The following is a 22,047-nucleotide window of genomic DNA, read 5'->3' as shown; positions in this document are numbered from 1 at the left end:
CAATGAACATATAGGTACAGATGTCATTTCTACTGTGCTTTTTTGCATCCTCAGGCTATATTCCAAAAAGTGATATTGCAGGGTCATATGGAAGTTCAATTTCTAGTTTGTGAAGGACTGTTCATATTGTTTTTCAGAAAGGCTGGACCTGTTGGCATTCCCACCAACAGTGAAGGAGCGTCCCTTTTTCCCCACATCCATGCCAGCACTGGTTGCTTTTGTTCTTATGAATTCGTGCCAGTCTTTGTGATGTGAGATGATATTTCATTGTTGTTTTGATTTATATCTCCCTGATGACTAGCAATGTGGAGCATTTTTTCATGTGCCTTTTGGCCATTTATATTTCTTTTTTGAGGAAACTTCTGTTCATTTCTTCTCCCCATTTTTTGATGCAATTGGAGGTTTTTTTCTTTTATTAGTGTCTTGTATATCTTGGATATTCATCTCTTATCAGATGGGTATTGGGTAAACATTCTTTCCCATTCTGTGGGCTTTTTCTATTCTGTGGGCTCTGTATTTTGGTCACTGTTTCTTTTGAAGTGCAGAAGCTTCTTAGTTTGATGTAGTCCCATTTGTTTATGTTTGTTTCCACTTGTATGGTCAGTGCTGTTTCATCCTTAAAGATGATTTAGCTTCAATGTCATGGAGAGTTCTGCCTACTTTTTCCTCTATGAACCTTATAGATCTATGTCTGATGTTGAGATCTTTAATCCACCTTGATCTGACTTTTGTGCCTGGCGTTAGACAGAGGTCAGAGTTCATTTTTTTGCAGGTAGCTATCCAGTTTTCCCAGCACCACTTGTTGAAGAGGTTTTCCTTGTTCCACTTCACATTTCTTGCTCCTTTGTCAAAGATCAAGTGGCACATATTTGGGGGTCTGTGACATGATATTCAGCTCTGTTCCATTGGTCTGCAGGTCTGTTTCTAGTGCAATACCATGCTGTTTTAATTACTACTGCTTTGTAGTAGAGTTTGAAGTTGGGAAAGGTGATGCCACCCATCTTCTTTTCCCCAAGTATTGCTTTAGCTATTCGTGGGGGTTTATTGTTCCATATGAATTTCATGAATGTTTTGTCTATATTTTTTTTGAAAAATGTCATGGGTATCCTGATAGGGACCGCATTGAATTTGTATAGTGCTTTGGGCAGTATTGCCATTTTGATAATGTTAATTCTTCCTATCCATGAGTAAGGGATGTGTCTCCATTTCCTAGACCAATCTTAAGAATGCTCTCAGCCTCTCTGACTCACCATGAACCAGCTTTAAATCAAAGTAGATCATTTGCTTGATTTGTTGATTGGAATAATTGCCACTTGCACAGCGTGAACTCTTTGATGGCCTGAGAACATGTGCAGTTGAATCTGCTTTAATCTAGTGACAAATTTAATCTAGTGATAAATAGCCCCTCGTTTTCCCCCAAATTCAGCATTCTTTACTGATATCTGGAATAAGTACTGTCTTCTAGGAAAAGTCATGGACCCATATCTGGTGGCTAGTAGAAGTATTGTGCTTCATAACAATTATTTGTTACAAAGAGTTTTGGAGGTTTCTTAATCCTAAAACCTGGTATCTAAGGAGCCAATGAGCTGACTAAGAGATTTTTGACAGGAAGTGTCTCAGCTCTCCGGCAGTAGATGCAATGCTGCATGAGTGATGAGTGGTCCTGACCTTGCTTCCTCCAGAGGAAGCTCTAGGGGCCATAATAGCAGGTGTCTCCCTGGGTGTCCGGGAAGGGCAGAAACTTGGCATTACCGGAAGGGATTAGCCACTTCATGGCTTTGCCTTTAGCATGAATAAACCCCAACTGAGATTTTTCTTTCTTTGATTCCTTTGATCCACTGAAAAGGATTGTCATTCTGGGGAAGCTGCTGGTAATGCCCCAAATACCAACCCTTGTGCTCCTAACCCCCTCAGTAATGCTCCTATTGAATAGAGAAATATGGGAAGTGCTGGTACAGGCTGGCTGGCCTGCAGTTCTCTCTCTCTCTCTCTCTCTCTCTCTCTCTCTCTCTCTGCTAAGGATGAAAAGAAGTCTTTATTTTCTAAGTCTGCAAATTTTAAGTGCCTTTGAGGAAGAGAAGTTAAGAAAATAATGCCTGATTTATTGGTGCAGAATTTACTCAGCAGCAGGGAGGGGCCCTCAGTGTGAATGTAATTTATCATTTTTTTTTCCCTTGGAAATTTCTAAGGGAAGAGAATATATATGGCTTACAGGCTTCTGCATGGATTTCCTCTGGGATATTTAAAAAGCCAACATAAATATTTCAGCAGCAGTGTGTTAATGTTACTGCATTCAAAAGCTATAAATTTGTTGCTATCTAATGCTTGCAGTTGTTGTTCATTCAGTCTCAAAGTCTTCACCCACTTTCTTGGGAATCCCAGGCCACGGGGTATTGAAGGGCAAATTTTCATGTGAGCTCTAACAATCATTCTCCCTGAACAAACAGAGGGGGAACTTCATTTCTGCTTCTACACACACACACACACACACGCCAGTTTTTTGTTGTTGTTGTTGTTTTGCTTTTTTGGGGGTCACACCTGGCAATGCACAGGGGTTACTCCTGGCTCTGCACGCAGGAATTACTCCTGGCAGTGCTCGGGAGACCACATGGGATGCTGGGAATCGAACCTGGGTCAGCCACATGCAAGGCAAATGCCCTACCCTCTGTGCTATTGCTCCAGCCCCCACACCAGTTCTTAAAGATTAATTAAGTGGTCAAGAAACCAAACACCAGTGTACTATGAAAAACTCTCACTGTAGGTCATGGCAATAAATGATAAATGGTCCATAAAACCAGAGACTCCTTTCCCCGTCGGTTGCACCATTTTGTCTAGTCATCTCTGGATTGCAACAGCATTACAACAGCAGATGAAAGCAGCTCCAGAAGGCAGCCATGCAAATATCACCAACATCACCCACCAAATGCAGAGCAAAGAGAGAGAATGTCTGCTTTGGGGTAATGATTCTGTTAGCAAGAATATAATTAACTCACCATCTAATCAAAAGTTTCTTTGAAACGGATGACAGCACCCTTTTTACTCTGAGTCAAGATGAGATGAAGGATTTTATCCTCAACCCGCTGGAGCTTTGGCTCTAGAACATAGCCTGAAAAATGAGGAGAGCTGCAGGTCATCTGCTACTACTCCCCACAGGAGTCGCTGGAGGCGCCAGGCTTTATTCATGACCTCCTAAAGAGGAGGAAGACTACAATGGTTTCCGTTTCTGCTTCCTCCCCAGGGTAGTCTAGATGATGCCGACGACCCAAGTACCAGCATTGGAGCCTACCACTACATGTTGGAGTCCAACATGGGGAAGACCATGCTGGAGTTTCAGGTACCAACTTCCTGTGCATGTTTATTCAGCCCATCACCAAGAAACCTGACTGACTGACACTAATGTCTATCCCAGTAATCCACTATTTTTGCTATCTGTGTGTTTTGGTATTTTTAACTTAACCTTCTTAGAATTTGTCACACTAACTCCATCTTAGCCACAACTCAGCAGGCTAACAGAGACAAAGCACAGTCTTGGCTTCTTTTTGATTACAAGTGAATGACTTAAATCAAGAAACAGGTGAGTTGCTTTCCCAGCTTATGTTGCTGTTAACATTTTACTGATTCCTTACTTACAAAGTCTTCTCTTAAAGCCAAGCCAGTCCTCTGAAGTGCTGTTTGACCATTTGGTAGTTTTCTTAAACAGGATATGCTCCTTCCTAGCTTTAAACCCCAATATTTAACCACTATAACTAATCCCTTTTCTCCGCTACTAGACCAGTAATAATAGGGCAATAGCACTGTAGCACTGTCGTCCCATTGTTCATCGATTTGCTCCAGTGGGCACCAGTAACGTCTCCATTGTGAGACTTGTTGTTCTGTTTATGGCATATCAAATACGCCATAGGTAGCTTGCTAGGCTCTGCCATGCAGGTGGGATACTCTCAGTAGTTTGCCAGGCTCTCTGAGAGGGGCAAAGGAATCTAACTCAGGTCAGCTGCATACAAGGCAAGCGCTCTACCCACTGTGCTATCGCTCCAGCCAAATAATAAATAGGGCTAAAGAGCTTTATTATCTAGTATTTGCAAGTTAAAAAATTGTCACGGTAAGAACAGCTGCTACTTTTGGATGCATCTCTCTCTCTTGTCTGGCACTGGGCTGAGCAGGAAAAATATTCTCATCTAAGCCTCTCTCCATAAATGTGTGTGTGTTTCTTATCCTTATCTCATATTTGCAAGAACAGAGCCAGGGTCAAGCCTAGGTAGATAGACTTCTAAGCTCACAGTCCTGACTATTGTCCTATATGGACATGGCAGATGAGAACGCCATAGTGTGGAGCATAAAATGTGGGCATTCTGACAAACTGCGCTTGAATGCAGCTAAGCATGCATCTTCCTGCAGTGCTAATGTCAATAACATAATGAAGAGCCTTTACTCGCATTATTTCTCATTTTGAAGCTGATTCCAAGAAACTCGTCATGGATTACAAAGTTATAACTGTATCACTGTCATCCCGTTGATCGTGGATTTACTCAAGTGGGCACCAGTAACGTCTATTCCTCCCTGAGATTTTAGCAGCCTCTCCTTACTCGTCTTTCCCAACGATTGAAGGCTCTTTCAGGGTCAGGGGAATGAGACCTATCATTACTGTTTTTGGCATATTGAATATGCCATGGGTAGCTTGCCAGGCTCTGCCCATGTGGACAGGATACTCTCAGTAGTTTGCTGGGCTCTCCGAGAGGGGTGTGTGTGTGTGTGTGTGTGTGTGTGTGTGTGTGTGTGTGTGTGTGTGTGTGTGTGTGTATGGGGCTGGAGTGATAGTATAACAGGTAGGGCCTTTGCCTTGCACGCGGCCTACCTGGGTTCAATTTCTCTGTCCCTGAGAGCCCGGCAAGATACCGAGAGTATTTTGCCCGCACCACCAGAGCTCATGGTGTATTGAATATGCCAAAAGCAATAACAAGTCTCACAATGGAGACGTTACTGGTGACCACTCGAGCAAATCGATGAGCAATGGGATGCCAGTGATACAGTGATATTACTATATATATATATATATATATATATATATATATTACTCTTTATGATTTGTGGCCTACTCCATCAAATATGGTGTGGTAATTATGGAAAATGGGTAGAAAGTGTCTTATAATGTTTAGTGCGGCTGCAAAGCTTCCAGTCCCGTTGAGTCCAGAGTCCAAGGTCACAAAGTTCTGCATAATCTGGGTTCCGTGGGACTTCATTCATGCGTGAGGCTTGGCCGGAGCATCCAGAAATTGGCCTGGAGTGTGGGGGCAGTTGGTCGTTAGGTCGGCTGCCAGGGCTGGGTCCCTTGGGGCAGGGAGGGTTCTCACTCGTCCCCCCTCTGGTGCACCCCGAGGGACAACAGCCTGGCGCAGAGTCGAAGTCACAAATTACAAAGTTAGATTTCAAGAAACAATCAGAAACCCAACATCTTATGCACAGTAGATGTTTTAGTGGTATTACAGTTGGGCCCTGAAGCCATTAACTTTCAAATGCTTTCTGGGGAAAATTCAAATTTTCACATTCTCTTTTCAACTCCATGGTATGGCTACTTTTCAATATATCTGTTTCTTCTGCCAAAGAGTTGTTGGGCAGAGGCGGTGGCGGCTGCGGTGGCAGTGGTGGTGGTGGTGGTGTAAAATATTCTTTCTTCTTCTTCCTGGGAACATGTCTGGTATGCTGGATTCTCCCTAAGTGGCCCTGGTCTCTTAGCCTTGATGTCACTTGTCTTGGGACCCCTTCAGAGAAAGCATCCATCAATGGCTTTGCCTGGGCTGGTTTCTCTCCCCCAAATCTGTCCCCTCAATCATATATAAATCAGGGAAAATAATTTTAGTGGCACCACCTGCTAATGCCTCTGTGAGGATGGTATGATAGAGAGAACAGTTTCTGCATCCGCCCCGAGTGCAGGCGCACAGCTGAGGAGGGGTGGCTTCACTTGAAGTGTGGGAGGGTGCTGCATGGATTCCCTCAGCTTTATGCAACCTCAAGGCTTCAGATGAGGACACGGTCATTTCCCTGCACTAACATTTTCAAGGCCCTTGATACAGAAAAAGATGGAATTATCAAGGGTCTTTCTCTCTTCCATATCTATCTCAGGTTAAACTGAGCAGGGGTTACAAGAGAAGTACACGCGGGGCTGAAGTGGTAGCATGGGCGAGAAGGTATTTGCCTTGCATCTCGCTAACCTGAGTTCAATCCCCAGCATCCAGTATGGTCCCACAAGCCCTGCTAGGAGTGCTTCTTGAGTACAAAATCAAGAGTAAATCCTGAGCACTGCCAGGTATGGCCCCGAGAGAGAGAGAGAGAGAGAGAGAGAGAGAGAGAGACAGAGACAGAGACAGAGACAGAGACAGAGACAGAGAAACAGAGAGAGATAGACAGAAGAGAGAGAGAGACAGAGAGACAGAACACAAACATAAAAGCACCAAAGGACCTGCCTTGGACTGGGGAGAGCTCAAAGGACCCAGCACAGATTTTCCATGCAGGAAGCCTAGGTGGGACCCTGGAACCAGCTGGGGTGACCTCAAGACCTAAAAAGAAAAGAAAATGTCATATTGGCCAATGTGTGAAGTCTGCTTACCACCTGTGACCATAACTATTCTGGCACTCAGTATTTGCGTCCATCAGATCAGAATCTCAGGGCCCATGACTACGATTTTTGTGGGACTTTCACAATAGGATTCCCCAAGGAAGCACCTCCATGATTTTAATTTCTCCCCTTTAACTCTGACAAGAGAATATTGTCCTTAAGGAAATTATAAATGAACGTTGCCTATGCCTGTACATAGTAGCTTGCGTGTGATTTAGTAGGTATTTTTCAGAAATCCAGGAATTATTTTTGAATGTGAGTGACCTGGTTTGCCAAAGATGGGGAAGGCAAGGTATTTTGAGAAAAAAAAAAAAAGAAAAGAAAATCTGAGATTTCCTTCCAAGGAGTAGGAAAAGCTCTAGCCTGTCACCTTTTAGTGAAACTTGAATTGCCTTTGCTGCCTCTCCTCAGAGGCTGCTGTTTGCTGTGTGGTCTTTGTAGTCAGGTATTTAAAGAGCTGAATGAATCACTCAAGTCATCCAGCAAAAATACTTCATAAATTCTCGGGCAGGATGGAGACAGAAGCAGAGGAACTGGTGACAGCAGGGAGAATCCCTGGGAGAGCACCAGCAGGAGAGTGCCAGGAAGCACATCCTCTTCCTGGCCCAGCTCAAGGTCGCCTGCTGGCCGGGGCGCATTCCTGCCGCCCCCGGTTAAGTGCATCCAATTGTGTCCGCATGGTGCCACAGCACTGCCACAGTTCCATGCTCCTGGTGGGTCACGGCTGTGTCTGGGTCTTGCTGTGGATGACTGTGGCATGTCAAAGAAAACTGGGGTCTCCTGATGGCTGCTGACTGGCAGTGGTGGGGTGGAGGGGAGGTCTCCCAAGGAGGCAGAGCAGAGACGCCTGTTGGGAGGTGGCCTGATGCCTGGGGGCCTGGATCTCGTCAAGGTCAAATTAGAGGCCGGCTGCAGTGAGGTTGCTTGCGGGACTGTGTCCCGGGCCTAATGCAGTCCCAGGAAGCGTTGTTTATTTACATCTCTGCTAAATTCTCCAGGTCGCCTTTTAAAACCCCATCCCATAAACAAATTTCCTCTTAAATCCGCTCTCGTGGGTGGGGAGATGGTGCCCACCTGTTTTTCAAGTTCTCCATTTACACTGTTTGTTTTTCTTATTGCTGATGAATCGCAGAGCCCTGCCAGCCCGAGACAGGGCTGCAGAGAGCAGCGCTGTGCTTCCTCTCCCCACAAAGTGGCTGAGAGGCCAGAGCTTGTTTCTCATAGGAGGTGGCGCCAGGCATACCCTGAGCCAGACCCAGGATTGCTGCCGGTTCCTGTGGGGTGAATGACATAATGACCAACCAGGGAAGCCAGACACGGGGAGCTGCAGCTGCCCGCACTCCCGGGCTGGGTTTCCTCTCCCACTTTCAACTGACTTTGCTAATGGGGTCTGGCTGTGTGATTTGCAGGTCCCGGGTCCAGTGCAAAATGAAAATGCAGGGAGCACCTTGAGTTGGAAATTTGCAAAGTATTGCAAGACAGCAGAGCATGAAGCCAGGCTGGAGGGCCCAAGAGAACTGCTTTGATCACTCAGGAAACAGCTTTTTTCCCCAGAGAGGGGCTTGGAATAGCAGGAGGAGTCTGTGGTATTCATCTCAGGTGCAAAATCAAGGAGCAACAAAGACGCTCCGAAAAGTTCGGCCACTGATCCAGCTAATAGAATAATGCAGTATTTTACTTTATTTTTTATTTTTATTTATTTATTTATTTTTTGCTTTTTTGGGTCACACCTGGCGATGCACAGGGGTTACTCCTGGCTCTGCACTCAGGAATTACCCCTGGCTGTGCTCAGGGGACCATATGGGATGCTGGGATTTGAACCCAGGTCGGCTGCGTGCAAGGCAAACGCCCTACCCGCTGTGCTATCTCTTCAGCCCCTAATGCAGTATTTTAAAAACTTGAAATGAATGCTGAGAGAGCTGGAAAGAGATGGGGGTAGGGGAGAGAAAGTGAGAGAGAGAGAGAGAGAGAGAGAGAGAGAGAGAGAGAGAGAGAGAGAGAGAGAGGGAGAGAGAGAGAGAGAGAAGAGTACAGCAGATAAAGTTTTTTCCTTGCATCCTAATTATCCCAGTTCAAGTCTGCAGCATCACATAGAGTTCCTCAAGCACAACCAGGGCTCATTCATGAGCAAAGACCCAGAAATAGTCTCTGAGCACCGCTGTGATCCCAACTACCTCTCCGCTCAAATTGAATACACAGAAATCATGAAAATAAAATATCCAAATTTCCAATGAGAAATCCTGAACTTGTGTGATTTGTCTCCAACTTTGTTTCATCGTTTCCCTGGAGTCTAGTCCCTGCCTGTATAGTTAAACCAGACCCCTGTGGTTCTCTCTGCCCCGCCAGACTCCCCAAGTTTGTTGATCAGGGCACAGCACTGACAAGACAGCACATTGAAGATTGCAGAGGTGGGTCTGGAGCAATAGTACAGTGGCCCCAAAAAAAAAAGACTGCAGAGGGCCAGGAGACAGCACAAGGACCTGGCTGAAGCAGAAAGTGGTGTGTGGGAATTCACGAAGTTAGAATCAGCCTCCAGGAAGCCTGTGCGTGTCAGTGGTGATGCCAAAGTTCCACTGGAGCCCAGGCACACAGCACAGAGCTCCAGGCAGTTCCCAGTAATGAATTTAGTCCTAGGATGGAGAACCAATTTCACATCCAGAAAGAATGTGAAATTCCTTATTATACTTCCTAAAGTGATGGAGCAAGATTAGTACCTCTGTAGAAGGAATAAGGAAGTGAGAAGATGGTTAGGGGTGGGCTGGAGAGACCATAAAGTATTTGTGTTGCATGCTGCCAACCTGGGTTCGACCCCCAGCTTCGCATGCTTCTAAGAAACCCCAAGAACTGCCAGGAATGAGCCTTGAGCATGGCTGGCTGTGATTCCCCCAAAAGAAGGAGTTCTTTAGGGGGTCAGAAGGATTGAACTGGATAAGGTGCTTGCCTTGCACATGGCTGACTTGGGTTCAATCCCTGGCACTATATATGTTCCCGTGAGCACCACTAGGAGTGATCCCTGAGTGCAGAGCCAGGATCTCTGAGTCAAAAAACAAACAAAAGAAAAAGACAATACACGGGTAGGTACCTGACCCCAACTCAGATACCAGTACTACATGGTCAAGCAGGAAACACTGGGTGAGATGTCCAGGGTGATCTTGGGAGAGGGTGGGCCAGTTCCCACCCTGCCAAAGTACAGACAGCTGTACTCATGCCCCACCAGTTATTACCTTGCCTCTGGATGGACTGCTCAGTTAAATATTCTGGAATGAGGCTCCAAACTCTACAGTACTAACATTCCACTAAGAGCACAGATTGGATGGGAATATAACATAGAAGTCAACTAAGCTTGACTAACAAAAACATTAACACAGAAGGCCCAACTAGCAACAGTAGCTTAGTAAACCCTCAGACAAGGACTTAATGTCCTCATGTAAGATATAATTTTCACATTGTTGAATTTTTTTTCAATCATTCCATTAGTCATGTAGTGGTAACTAGCAATATAAAATAAATTATTGGGGGCCTGCTATAGAGATTGAGGGGTCAGGCTTGAGGGTTGGTAGGGAAAATGGAGACAATGGTGAAGGGAAGGTGACAATGGTATTGGTGTTAGGGTTGGTGTTGGAATATTAAATGCCTGTAACAAATCATCATAAACAACTTTGTAAGCCATGGTGTTTAAATTCAGTGGAAAGAACCCTAGGCCCTCACAGCCTCACCGGGAACACTCTGTGTGTATTATAGAAACCAACATTACAAATAAGGTATTTGTTTTGGTCTCCCATTTTACCTTCAGATCTCTCCTGGATTTTCCATTATTCTAGGTGTTTCCATTTGGGGGGTGGGGCAGGTAGGAGAACTTGGAAACACATCTGACAGTTTTCATAGTGGCTCCTGGAGTAGCTCAGAGGCCCCAGGTATTCATGCAAAGCCTGTGCTTAGTCCATTGAGCATCTCTCTGGCCCTATGTGACCATTAAGATTTTTAAATTAACTTTTATTTTATATCTAGCAATAATAGATGCTCTGATATTCATGGAACTAGAGATTTTATAGCACGTGGACACAAATGTTCAATTATCTTTCGTTTGTTTGTTTTGTTTTTGGGTCACACCTGGCGATGCACAGGGGTTACTCCGGGCTCATACACTCAGGAATTATTCCTGTCCGTGCTCAGGGGACCATATGGGATGCTGGGAACTGAACCCGGGTCGACCGCGTGAAAGGCAAACGCCCTACCTGCTGTGCTATTACTCCAACCCTCAATTATCTTTTAATGCCACCAGTAATGTCTCCATTCATCCCTGTCGCATGCTAGTGTAGCCCAGTGGCATCTGTTCGCTCATAGGAACATGAAGAGCTTCAAACCGTTCATTCAGGGTCTTGAAGAAGAAGTCTAACCATCTCATAGGTGGGCAGCCATGCATTCTTTTGATGTCCTGTGGAATCCAGTCTGTAACAGCTCTAGTCCAGCAGTCATCTCTAAATCGCACTACGTGTCTGGCCCATTTGATCTGTGACAACTTGGCAAACAAGACAGTGTCCCTGATTCTTGATTGTTGACAGGAGGTCGGAATTCCAGATTCCTTCTCTCACTTGAGTGAAACTGATATCCCAAGCATAGCTCTTTCGATTCCTCTTTGGGAGACCCTAATATCGTTCTCATCCTGTTTTTGTAGGTCCCAGGTCTCTGAGGCATATGTTAGTGCAGGAAGAATGGTGGAGTCGAAAAGATGTGCCCAGAGCCGGAGGTTCTCCATCCTCTTAACCCTTCTTTCACGCTCTTGAAGGCATTCCACGCCACTTTCTTCCTCCTGCACAGTTCAGGTGCCAGGTCGTTTGTCATGTTGAGTTCTAAACTAGGTACATAACTGCTGAATTTGGAGATGTTCGTTCTGTTGAGGAAAAATGGAACATCAGGAACTAGTCCAATTTCTCATGAACATTGTCTTCGTAAGATTCAGCTGCAGTCCGACCTTTCCACACTCATGGTTGAAGTCGGCCAGCATTCGTGCTGCTTTTTTGGTATTATTAGAATGATGTCATCAGCGAAGCAGAGGTGTTGTAGTTGCTGACCATCTCTCTTTACTCCCATTCCTTCCCATTCCAGTCGTCACATGATGTTCTCAAGGGTGGCACTGAAAAGTTTCGGTGAAATGGTGTTGCCCTGCCAAACCCCTCTCTTTACATCGATGTACACTTCCTGGTAGAATGATGACATTCTGGTGGTGAATCTGTAATACAGCTCTTGGAGGATTCTGATTGGCTGCCCTGTTTGGATGCCCTGTTTGGCTAGGGCTTCAATGACCCCTTCAGTCTCAACAGAATCAAAGGCCTTTAAATCAATGAATGTTAGACAGAGTGGCATCTTGAATTCTCACGAAACCTCAATGAGCTTGGTCACTGTGTGGATATGGTTGATCGTGCTGAATCCTTTTCAGAACCCGGCTTGCTTGCCTGGTTGTCCTTCATCTAGTGTTCTACCAATCCTATTCAGGATGACTCGAGTGAATAACTTGTTTAAAGCAATACTGGAGTAAAAGTATTTCTGTGCCAGACACTTTTAGTATATAATGTAGCTTTGAGAACATAAAATGCCTTTATTTCCCTATTCTGCTTTGGTTAATGTAAATATATCATAACAGTTGTGTAATAGAAACATTACAATGATCATTTCTCTTTACTGTTTTACATTTTAGTTCTAGTTTTTGGGGCCACACCCAGCAGTTTTCAAGGTTTCTTTCTGGCTCTGTGTTCAGGGATCACTCCTGGTCGTATTCAGGGGACCACATGTGGTACCAGGACTGAATCAGCATTAGCTGCATACAAGTGTCTTACCTGCTGTACCATCTCTTTAGCAATGTTTATTTTAATTTTATTTTTGCATTTATTTATTTTTGACTTTGGGGTCACACTGATGGTGTTCAGGGATTACTTCTGACTCTCTGCTCATTGATCACTCTTGGTGGGCCTCGGGGGACTACAGTGGTGCCAGGGATCGAATCCATATCAGTGGCAGTTTATTGCCATGTTTATTGAATATTTATAGGAGAGAAAGAGCCAAGAAACAATGAGGAACTACCTACATGGCTGAGAATTCAGTCTTAAACGCCAGCTGAAGGAGAGGTAGGGCCTTCTGGGTGGTCCTGGCACTGCCAGAAGCAACCCCTGAGGCTTGCCCCAAGCACCATCAGGCATCCCCCTACCAAAAAATATCCTCACTAGGCCGTCGAATAAAAGATGGAAGGAAAGGAGCTTGAAGCCACGTTTTTTCCTGGGAGGCAATGCAGACTGTCCTCTCAGGCAGGTGAGATCCAAGGAGGTCTAGGAGGTCCTTTGGAAGAAATCTTTTTTTTTTTCTTTTTGGGTCACACCTGGCAGTGCACAGGGGTTACTCCTGGCTTTGCACTCAGGAATTACTCCTGGCGGTGCGCAGCGGACCATATGGGATGCTGGGAATTGAACCTGGGTCGCCCATATGCAAGGCAAACACCCGCTGAGCTATCGCTCCAGCTCCTGGAGGAAATCTTGACTTAAGGCGATGATGGAGTCTTTGCATGAACTGTTGCCAAGCTCCCACAGCTCCAGTGGTCAGTATATCCAAGTGGCCAATCTGGGGGCGGCATGCTCTATGGCCATTCAGTGTCACACTTTATTTAACAGTCCCTTTAATTTTGCTTGTCTCAGGGCTTGAGTGCGTATAGTGGGTGAGGTATTTCCTTGCATGCAGCCGACCCAGCTTCAATCCCTGAAATCCCATCTGGTTCCCTGAGCGCTGCCAAGAGCGACCCCTGAGCACAGAGTCAAGGGTAAGCCCTAAGCACCGCCAGGTGTGGCTATTAACAACAACAACAACAACAACAACAAAACAAAAAACCTCACACAAAAAATAAACATCATCTACAATATTGCCACGCTTGGTCTGAAGAGTTGCCAGTGTTGTGACAGCCTGAGGTGTTCTATCCTGGGTCACTGGGCTCAGGGCCGTCCCCACTGGCCTGTCACTGATGCTTTTGCCGTGTGGTCGTGACTAATGACATGCATTTGGGTTTGGCAGGAGCTGATGACCGTCTTCCAGCTCTTGCACTGGAATGGAAGCCTCAAGGCGCTGCGTGAAACTAGGTGCTCCCGACAGGTGAGATTCTCCCACCAAGGCTTGCGTGTCTGCGAGAACAGGGCTTGTCATCTTTCTAGAAGATTCCCTGTCTCTGGTATCTTTCCTGTTTAAACACAGTGACTTAAGTTATGGAGTAAAAGAGAAGATGAGAAAAAAAATTAGTGCATCTCCTCATCGGAGTCCCAGGTTTACCAGACAAGCCCGTGTGAAGCAGATGAAGGAGCCAAGACTGGTTGGGACCTGCCACATGGGGGGCTCGTGCAGACAAACTGGGGTGCTAAGGCAGACTCAAACTTGACTGTCTTGCCTGCCCTGCCCGCTTGGAATGTGTACCTTTTTCCAGTCCCCGATGTGAAAGAAAGTGGGGGCGGGGAGGACATTTTATCTTTTATTTTTTCTGGGGGCTTCTTCTTTTTAATTTTTTTCAGATTTTGTTTGTTTGGGGGCCACACCTGGTGGTACTCAGGGCTTAATCATGGCTGTCTCTGAACTCAGGAATCATTCCTCGTGGTGCAGGGGACCTTATGGGATTCTGGGTATCAAATCTGGGTTGGCAGAATGCAAGACAAGCGCCTGTCCTCTGTACTATCTCTCTAGACCCTTTGGGGGCTCTTTTGTTTGTCTATTTGTTTGTTTGTTTGTTTATAGTTTTCCTCACACAGCTGTTCTTGGGGGGTTATCTGAGCTCAGGAATCAGTCTTGGTGGTGCTCAAGGGACCGGGGCTTATTTTCACTTGGGAGACACACCCAGTGGTTCTCAGAAGCTACTTGTGGTGCTCAGGGTGCTGTGCAGTGGTGGGAACTGATCGTGGCCTTGTGCCCACATAGCGGACACTCCAGCCAGCTGAGCTAGCCAGCCTGGAGATGCAGGAACCCCCTACTGGAGAGAAGCCAAGTTGGCTGTAGTGGGAGAAACTTTTATGCTTACCAGAAGTTCTCAACAGAAATTATTATAAAGGTGGACAAGCATGCACTAAATCACTCCCATTTACCTGCTTCAAAGTAAATTAGTTTTTCAGAAGCATGGGGAGCGGTTCTTTCTATTTTTTTTTCCCTAAGAATAACCTCCTCCTAAGTATTGGATAGTTTCACTTACTGCCCTCTCAGATTTATCATTCTTTAGCCACCACTAGACTTGGAATGGTGGAAAGCCATGGTTGAGAATTTGCTAACAGGAATTTGAGGGTCCAAACTCCTATAAGCCAGCAACATGAAGGAGATGTCAGAACTTTCTGGGGCTCTGAGCCCTGTGGACTTCAGCTGCCCTTCGCTCAGAACGTCTGATGTTCAAAATATCAAAGATGGGAGAGGAATGGGTAGCTGACAATAGCTTCAGCTATTTTTTTTCCCCTTTGATTTTTGTAAAAGGACTTTGAAATATGCTGTGCTGGTTACAAGCACTTTTCCATGATCGTTTCTCATTTGTTAAGGTCATAAATAAATACCATATGTTCTTAAAAATCAAAATAAGCAATTCATCTACTGCACATGAGCTTCTTAAAGTGCAACAGCCGTCAGCTCTCCATATGATGTTATAATGTGCTGGCATTTTGTGTGTGCGTGAGAGGGCATTGACGGGTAGGAAGCAACATTTGGTACCTTGCAAAACCTGAGACTAGGAGCACATAGAGAGTGTGATGGTCTCGATGGCAGTAAAGCCTGCGTTCCCTCTGAAGTTGCTCTGGAGCTTTTTCTGGAGTTCCCTGGGCCGTGTGGCCGCCTCTTCCCCAAACTCAGAACAGGCCTGAGTCTCATGGTTTCTAAGTCCTGTCCTATTTACTTCTTGGACTCAAAGCCGTCTGCTCTCTGAATGCATGTGGCCAAACCCAGTTCTGTGCATCCCTCCTCTCAGGGCTGACTCCTGGCTCTGTGCTCAAGGGCGCACTCTTCAAAGGCTTCCAGCAACCATATGTGATGCTGGGAATCAAACCCAGGGCAGGCAACAGCACGGTAAGAGCCTTCCTGGGTACTGTTGCACCAGCTCTGCCCCTCTCTCTCTCTTGGCCAGGGGACACAGTGGGGCTAGAGAGCCCAATGCATAGGCCAGGCAGAAAGGCCTGAGCTCTATGCTCAGGTCACTGGGTTCTGACGCAGTGTGGAGGGACGCCCTGTCGAGGACTGTGAAGAAGCGTGTTCATCTGTGACAGTGGAGGTGTGGGTGAGGGCACAGCGGGCAGAGTAGAGGGCATGTGGGTCAGGCCTACTGGACCGTCTCTGATGCTCGGGCCTGTATCTCTTGCACAGGAAGTCATTTCCTACTACTCCCAGTACTCGCTGGACGAGAAGATGCGGAGCCACATGGCCCTGGACTGGATCATGAGGGAGCGCGAGGCCCCGGGCACACTCTCTGAGGAGCTGCGGACGGCCCTGCGGGAGCTGGAGCAGGCCAGGAAGGCCGGGCAGGAACTCCGGTTTTACAAAGAGAAGAAAGAGATCCTGAGCTTAGCCCTGATGCAGATCTACAGCGAGCCCGACGCTTCCTCCCCGAGTGACGATCAGCTGAGCCTCACGGCCCTGTGTGGCTACCCCTAGGGGGCTGTCCCAGCTGGCACCCAGACACACTCGGGGACATACAGACAGACACACAGACTCACAGACAGAGACATACAGATACACACGGGGACACACAGACACATGGGGACACAGAGACGAACACGGATACATACGAGGACACACATACAGAGACACACGAGGGCATAGAGACACAAACATAGGTGGACATGTACAGATACACATGGGCAAACACAACCACAAACACACAGACACGTAGCGACATAGGCACACAGTTGCACAGAGAGACACACAGACATACACACATAGTCACACAGAGACACACAGACATAAAAGGGGACACACACAGATACACATGAACCCAGACACACACACACAGTCACATGAAGAAATACACAGACACATGGACATGCACAGACACACACGGACACACGGGACTACAGACAAACACAGTCACACAGAGAGACAAACAGACATACACAAACACAGAGATAATTCATACACACAGACACATATGGAGACACACCGGACACACACAGACACATTCACACATAGACAGGCACACAAATACACACAGACACACACAGATGCACACACAGTCACAGACAGAAACACACACACACACACACACACACACACACACACACACACACACACTAATCCCAGGGGTGGTAGAAGCCAGAATGACATCTGAAATCTCTGAAGGAAGTCAGTTGCTAGGGCCTTTGCCCCAAAGACTGGCTGAACCTGCCACCCTCTCTCCCCACCCCTGTAGCTGTCACTTTTACTACTTATAGAATCTGAAGACAGTGAGTGCCTTTATAGTACCCGGCCCTCATCCAATATACCACTGACTGGGAGAGTGGAGACAGGGTGGTTTGAAAACCATTTTCCAGACCTGGGTCCAACCTGAAGCCAGTTTGGCATGGGCCTCATTAGATTGAGCATGTGGTTTCTGAAAGAATATGGTAGCATAGCAACCCTTTAAAAAATGCCAGCCAGGACCGGGGCATTTATATTCCAGTTTTATAGCAGCTTTTTATTTTTTAAATTCTAGGGTTAAATAAATAATATGGGTTATTTTTAAAGCTATCCAAAGTTTAGGGTTTCTTCATAAAGTTTATATACCAATAGATAGATTACAGTTTAATTGGTATAGCCTAAAATGACAGCAGGAATTTTTTTGTGGATGCCCCTTATCAAAAGCCTTAATTGCTAATAGTATAAAAATGCAAATACATTTCATGTGACTTAAAACACCACTGCAAGACTTTTTTTAATGCCCTCTTTCACATGGTAATAAATGTTACCTAGAATAGTGACCAGAGAGATAGGATAGCACAGAAGACACTTGCTTGGCATGCGGCCAACTCAGATTCTGTCCCTGGCACCACATATGGCCCCTGCCAAGAGTGATCCTTGAGCACAGAGCCAGGAGTAAGCCCTGAGCACTTCCAGGTGCAGCAAAAACAGAACCCAGAATGTGCCCTTTAATAATTCTTCAAGGATGAATATCTAATTTTTATGAGTACTGCACATCAATTGATTTAGTTTTTATTTCTTCCACCTTAGACATTATCCACAATGGAGAAAGTTACTAGTTTATTTCAAACAATTTTGTGCGTGTAACAGTGCTTGTATTTGGTTTCTCATGCATTCATGAGAAGTGATCTTTAGCTATCTTTATTATTATTCAAGTCCATGTGCAACCAATAGCTCATGTTATGCTATGAAGTACTTGAATCTTCTTCATTTTTTGATTATTGGTGTTTTTCATGAGGGGAAATACCCCCTGGGATGATGCTTAGGGGCAGTGCTCAGGAGCTATTTCTGACCCTGACCTTAAGAGTGACCTTGAGCAGTGCTTAGGGAGCCATTGGTGCTGGAGATGGAACTGGGGGTGGATATGAGCAAGGCAAGCACCTTACCTTCTTGAACTATCTCTTCAGCCTTGAATCATCTTTAAAGAAAGAGTATTTTAAAAGGCTTGGCCCATTCAACAGAAGATCCAAAACAATAAATAACATGTGGATTATTTTTGGTCACTTAAATTTAAAAATGGTAGCCGTGTCCATTTTAAACGTTTATGAAATTCCATATCTATAATATGAAAAGAACTCTCCTGCATTTAGTTCAATTCAAATTATAGAAAACCATTTTCCTCAATTTTATATAAGTTTCCTTTTCCCCTTTTATTTAGACACAGGCTTTTTGAAATCTAAAACCATTGTAGCTACATTAAAACTCTAAAAATATAATAGTTTACTCTCAGGTGTGAAGATATACAAATATAATTGTCACTCTTTAAATCCCCATGGAAACTACTACATACTAATCTAAGATTTTGGAATTATTACTGATAACAAAAAATGAACTTCATCATATTCCTTACACCAGTGGTAAATTTAGCTGCATAGTTACCCTATCATTGTGTCTTAAGAAGATAGTACTACAAATATTAGGTAAACTTTTTAAAAAGTTGTTTAAATAAAAATTACATTCCTTCCCATTATAAAGCTAAATGTCACTTGTAAAAAAACCATCATTCTCTTGCATTTCTTCAAAGGGAATTAGAATTGATATTATTATATCAAACTTCAAAGAAAATTTTGTTTAAAGTAAGTTTTTTAAACTTTGTTTAGAGTAAGTAGCTGGTGGAGGGAAGTTGACACTAGTGGACAGATTGGTGTTGAATTATTCTATGCTTAAAACTCAATTATCAGCAACTTGTAAATCATGGCTCTTTAATAAAAATTTTAAAAGTAAATAAAAAATTAAACTACAAAAACCAGTGTTTCATAGTCCATCCATCATCCTGTCCCTCCCTCCCTCCCTCTCTCCTTCCCTCCCTTCCTCCCTCCCTCCCTCCCTCCCTCCCTCCCTCCCTCTCTCCCTCCCTCCCTCCCTCCCTCCCTCCCTCCCTCCCTCCCTTCCTCCCTTCCTCCCTTCCTTCCTTCCTTCCTTCCTTCCTTCCTTCCTTCCTTCCTTCCTTCCTTCCTTCCTTCCTTCCTTCCTTCCTTCCTTCCCAATCTCTCTCTCTCTCTCTCTCTCTCTCTCTCTCTCTCTCTCTCTCTCTCTCTCTCTCTCCCTACCCCTCTCTCTCTGCCACACCTGGTGATACTCCTGGCTCTGAGCTCAGCATTACTACTACAGGGCTCAGAAGACCATAATATAGGATGTTAAGGATTGAACCCAGGTCAACCACGCACAAGGCAAACTATCTGCTGTACTATCTTTCCAGGCTCAGTTATTGTTCTTTCTATTATGATTGTGGGGGGAAAAAAAACACCTATTTCCCATATTGGGGGAGATACAGGATTTACCTTAAATGTCTGACAGTTTTGGGCAACTCCAATTCTGACTGACTCCATCTCCCTAACTGTAATTGTAGGAAAAAGCTGGGAAGTCACAGATTTATGTGCTGCTTTACAAATTGAAAACAAAACAGCTTCTGCCAGGGCCATCATCCTAATCTTCCTGGGATGGTGTGGAAGCTATTGTTAAGAACCAACAGTCAGGTCAGCTTCAGCTAAGACATAATCATTGTCATTATGTCGTGGATTGTGTCAGTACATAATACAGACCTGTAACGTGACCCCAGGAACAGAGCTAAGGAGCAAAGTTTTATTGTTTTTCCTCTTTCCTTCTATGTTCTTTTTTTGCCACCCCCCTCCCAGAGGTGCTGAGGGACCATTCCTGGCAGTTCTCTGGGGTCACAGATGGTGCCAGAGATCATATGGGTGCCACCACATCAAGGCGAGCACCTTAACCCCTGCACTCATTCTTCAGCCCCTTTTCTTATTCTCGATCATGAAGAGCACTCTTCATACCCCTACTGACTGCTGGATCCTCTGAGACTCTAATAAAAGTTGTGGACCTTATGCCAGGACTTAAATCCATACATTCAAAATTGTAATATTTCTGGGGATATGTGGGTCTGCCCAGAGTTCAGGGTTTGCTCCGTTCAGAACCCTAATTTAGAACTCGACATTTTGAGCCATGCTTTGAGTCACTCAGACTTTCAGCTGGAATCCAACCTAGACCAGAAACAGTGCCAGGCCACCTATTTTAGGACAAATGCCATCCACCTTATATGCAGAATTGCAGTTTTGATTAGAAATTCTGTTTCATAAAATCCAAATCAGACAGATTGTTATGGCTGGAAAAGATGACCGCAAGCAAACTAGTCATTAAAGTTGTGGGAACATGTCAGAACATTGCAAATTTAATAAAGTCCTTGTTTCTCTAGTGATCAGAATTGAGGTGTCCATTTAGTTAAAATCCATAGTCCACTGACATGTCTATTGAGAATTTCACTCACCTGTTCCTAGGAAAGGAAATAAGTCATGAATATTCTTAAAATTCTATAGACCTACATCAATTACAAATCTGATCATCTGTTCTTCAGAAGAAGTAGAAAGCACCAAGTTTTTGCATACCTCTGCCTCTTCAAGGAGAGATTTTTTGAAATTCCAAGACCTGCATTTATTCCTGAAGTGCTTTAGAGAAGGTCAACCTATATCTCAGGATATGCCTTTCCTAACTGAGGAAGAGTCAAACTGAGACATTCCAGTGACTATTCATCATGCCGCAGGTAAACACTGCTCAGAACATGCCATGTTACCAGTGTGGTTTTCTGGTTTACCTTACAGAAATGCAAATATCAAAATGTCTGTTGTGTTAAATATTTACTATGAAGATTGTTTTACCAGCTGGGATAATGAGCAATCATTTCTCTAGCCCAGTACTCTCAGTGTTAGGAGGGTGAGTTTTACGGGCTGGAGCTATGATATAGTGGGTAAGGCACTTGCCTCATACCTGGCTGACCAGGATTAGATCCCCAGCACCCCATCTACCTGTTTCCCAAGCACTGCCAATAGTGATTCCTGAGCACAGAGCCAGAGTAAGCCTGAGCACCACTGGTTGTGGCCTCAAAACCAAAAAGGAAAAATAAAGAGAAAAAGAAGAGAGAGAGAGAGAGAGAGAGAGAGAGAGAGAGAGAGAGAGAATGAGAGAGAGAGAGAGAGAGGGAGGGAGGGAGAAGGAGAGAGAGAGAGATGTGAGCTTTAAAGACCTGGACTACGCAGGCTGCATCAGGAACCAAGAATTCTGCCTCTCCAAGGGGTGCCAGGCAGAAGTGGGGGTTTGGAGGCTGGTGGGTCTAGGCCTTGGTTCTAAATGCTAAGTTAGGAAGGAGCAGATCCTTGGCAGAGGCTCTTGGAGCACCCTCCTCCCCAATACACACACCACACACACACACCACACACACACATCCCTGTGGGACTGGTCTGTACACATCTGTCAGGCGGGCATGCACACACATCTATGCATACATGTATCTTAGCGGGAGAACCGAGATTTTGGCTTCCATTTTATTTTTTTATTTATCTATTTATTTATTTAGCTTTTCGGGTCACACCTGGCAATGCACAGGGGTTAGTCCTAGCTCTGCACTCAGGAATTACTCCTGGTGGTGCTCAGGGGGCCATATGGGATGCTGGGAATCAAACCAGGGTCAGCCACGTGCAAGGCAAACGCCCTACCTGCTGTGCTATTGCTCCAGCACCCATTTTATTTTTTGGTTGAGCTTTTCCTTGGGACAAGCATGGGGAGATTGGGGCCACAGTAGCAGTCTCAGGTCTTATTCCAGGCTCTGTGCTCAGGAAGCACTCCTGGTGGGGCTCAGGGAATACCTGTGGTGCCAGAGATTGAAGTGGAGTTGACCAGATGCAAGGCATATGCCTTGGCTTCTCTGCTTTCTCTCCACTCCCCACCGCCCAGTCAAGCCCTCTTCCTTGAACTCTGCACCAGAA

At 45.2% G+C, this 22,047-nt stretch overlaps 1 protein-coding gene across 2 annotated transcripts in view; it reads left to right on the top strand.

Annotated features, from left to right (window-relative positions):
* The window catches only part of LIX1 (limb and CNS expressed 1), a 64,225-nt gene extending 45,222 nt beyond the window's left edge, over positions 1–19,003 (top strand). Inside the window, exons 4-6 of one of the 2 annotated variants that reach the window (XM_004613091.2) lie at positions 3,239–3,334; positions 13,664–13,741; positions 15,968–19,003. In XM_004613091.2, coding sequence (XP_004613148.1) covers positions 3,239–3,334; positions 13,664–13,741; positions 15,968–16,255 — 462 coding nt within the window. In that variant the 3' untranslated portion in view covers positions 16,256–19,003. The remainder of the gene's footprint in view (positions 1–3,238; positions 3,335–13,663; positions 13,742–15,967) is intronic. The other variant, XM_055140632.1, reaches the window with a different exon arrangement.
* Positions 19,004–22,047: the final 3,044 nt, after the last annotated feature.

The sequence above is a fragment of the Sorex araneus genome, chromosome 1 (assembly GCF_027595985.1).
Source record: "Sorex araneus isolate mSorAra2 chromosome 1, mSorAra2.pri, whole genome shotgun sequence".
Classification (NCBI taxonomy): Eukaryota; Metazoa; Chordata; class Mammalia; order Eulipotyphla; family Soricidae; genus Sorex; species Sorex araneus.
The sequence above is the reverse complement of the archived record's forward strand: the minus strand, read 5'-3'. Positions and strand labels throughout refer to the sequence as shown.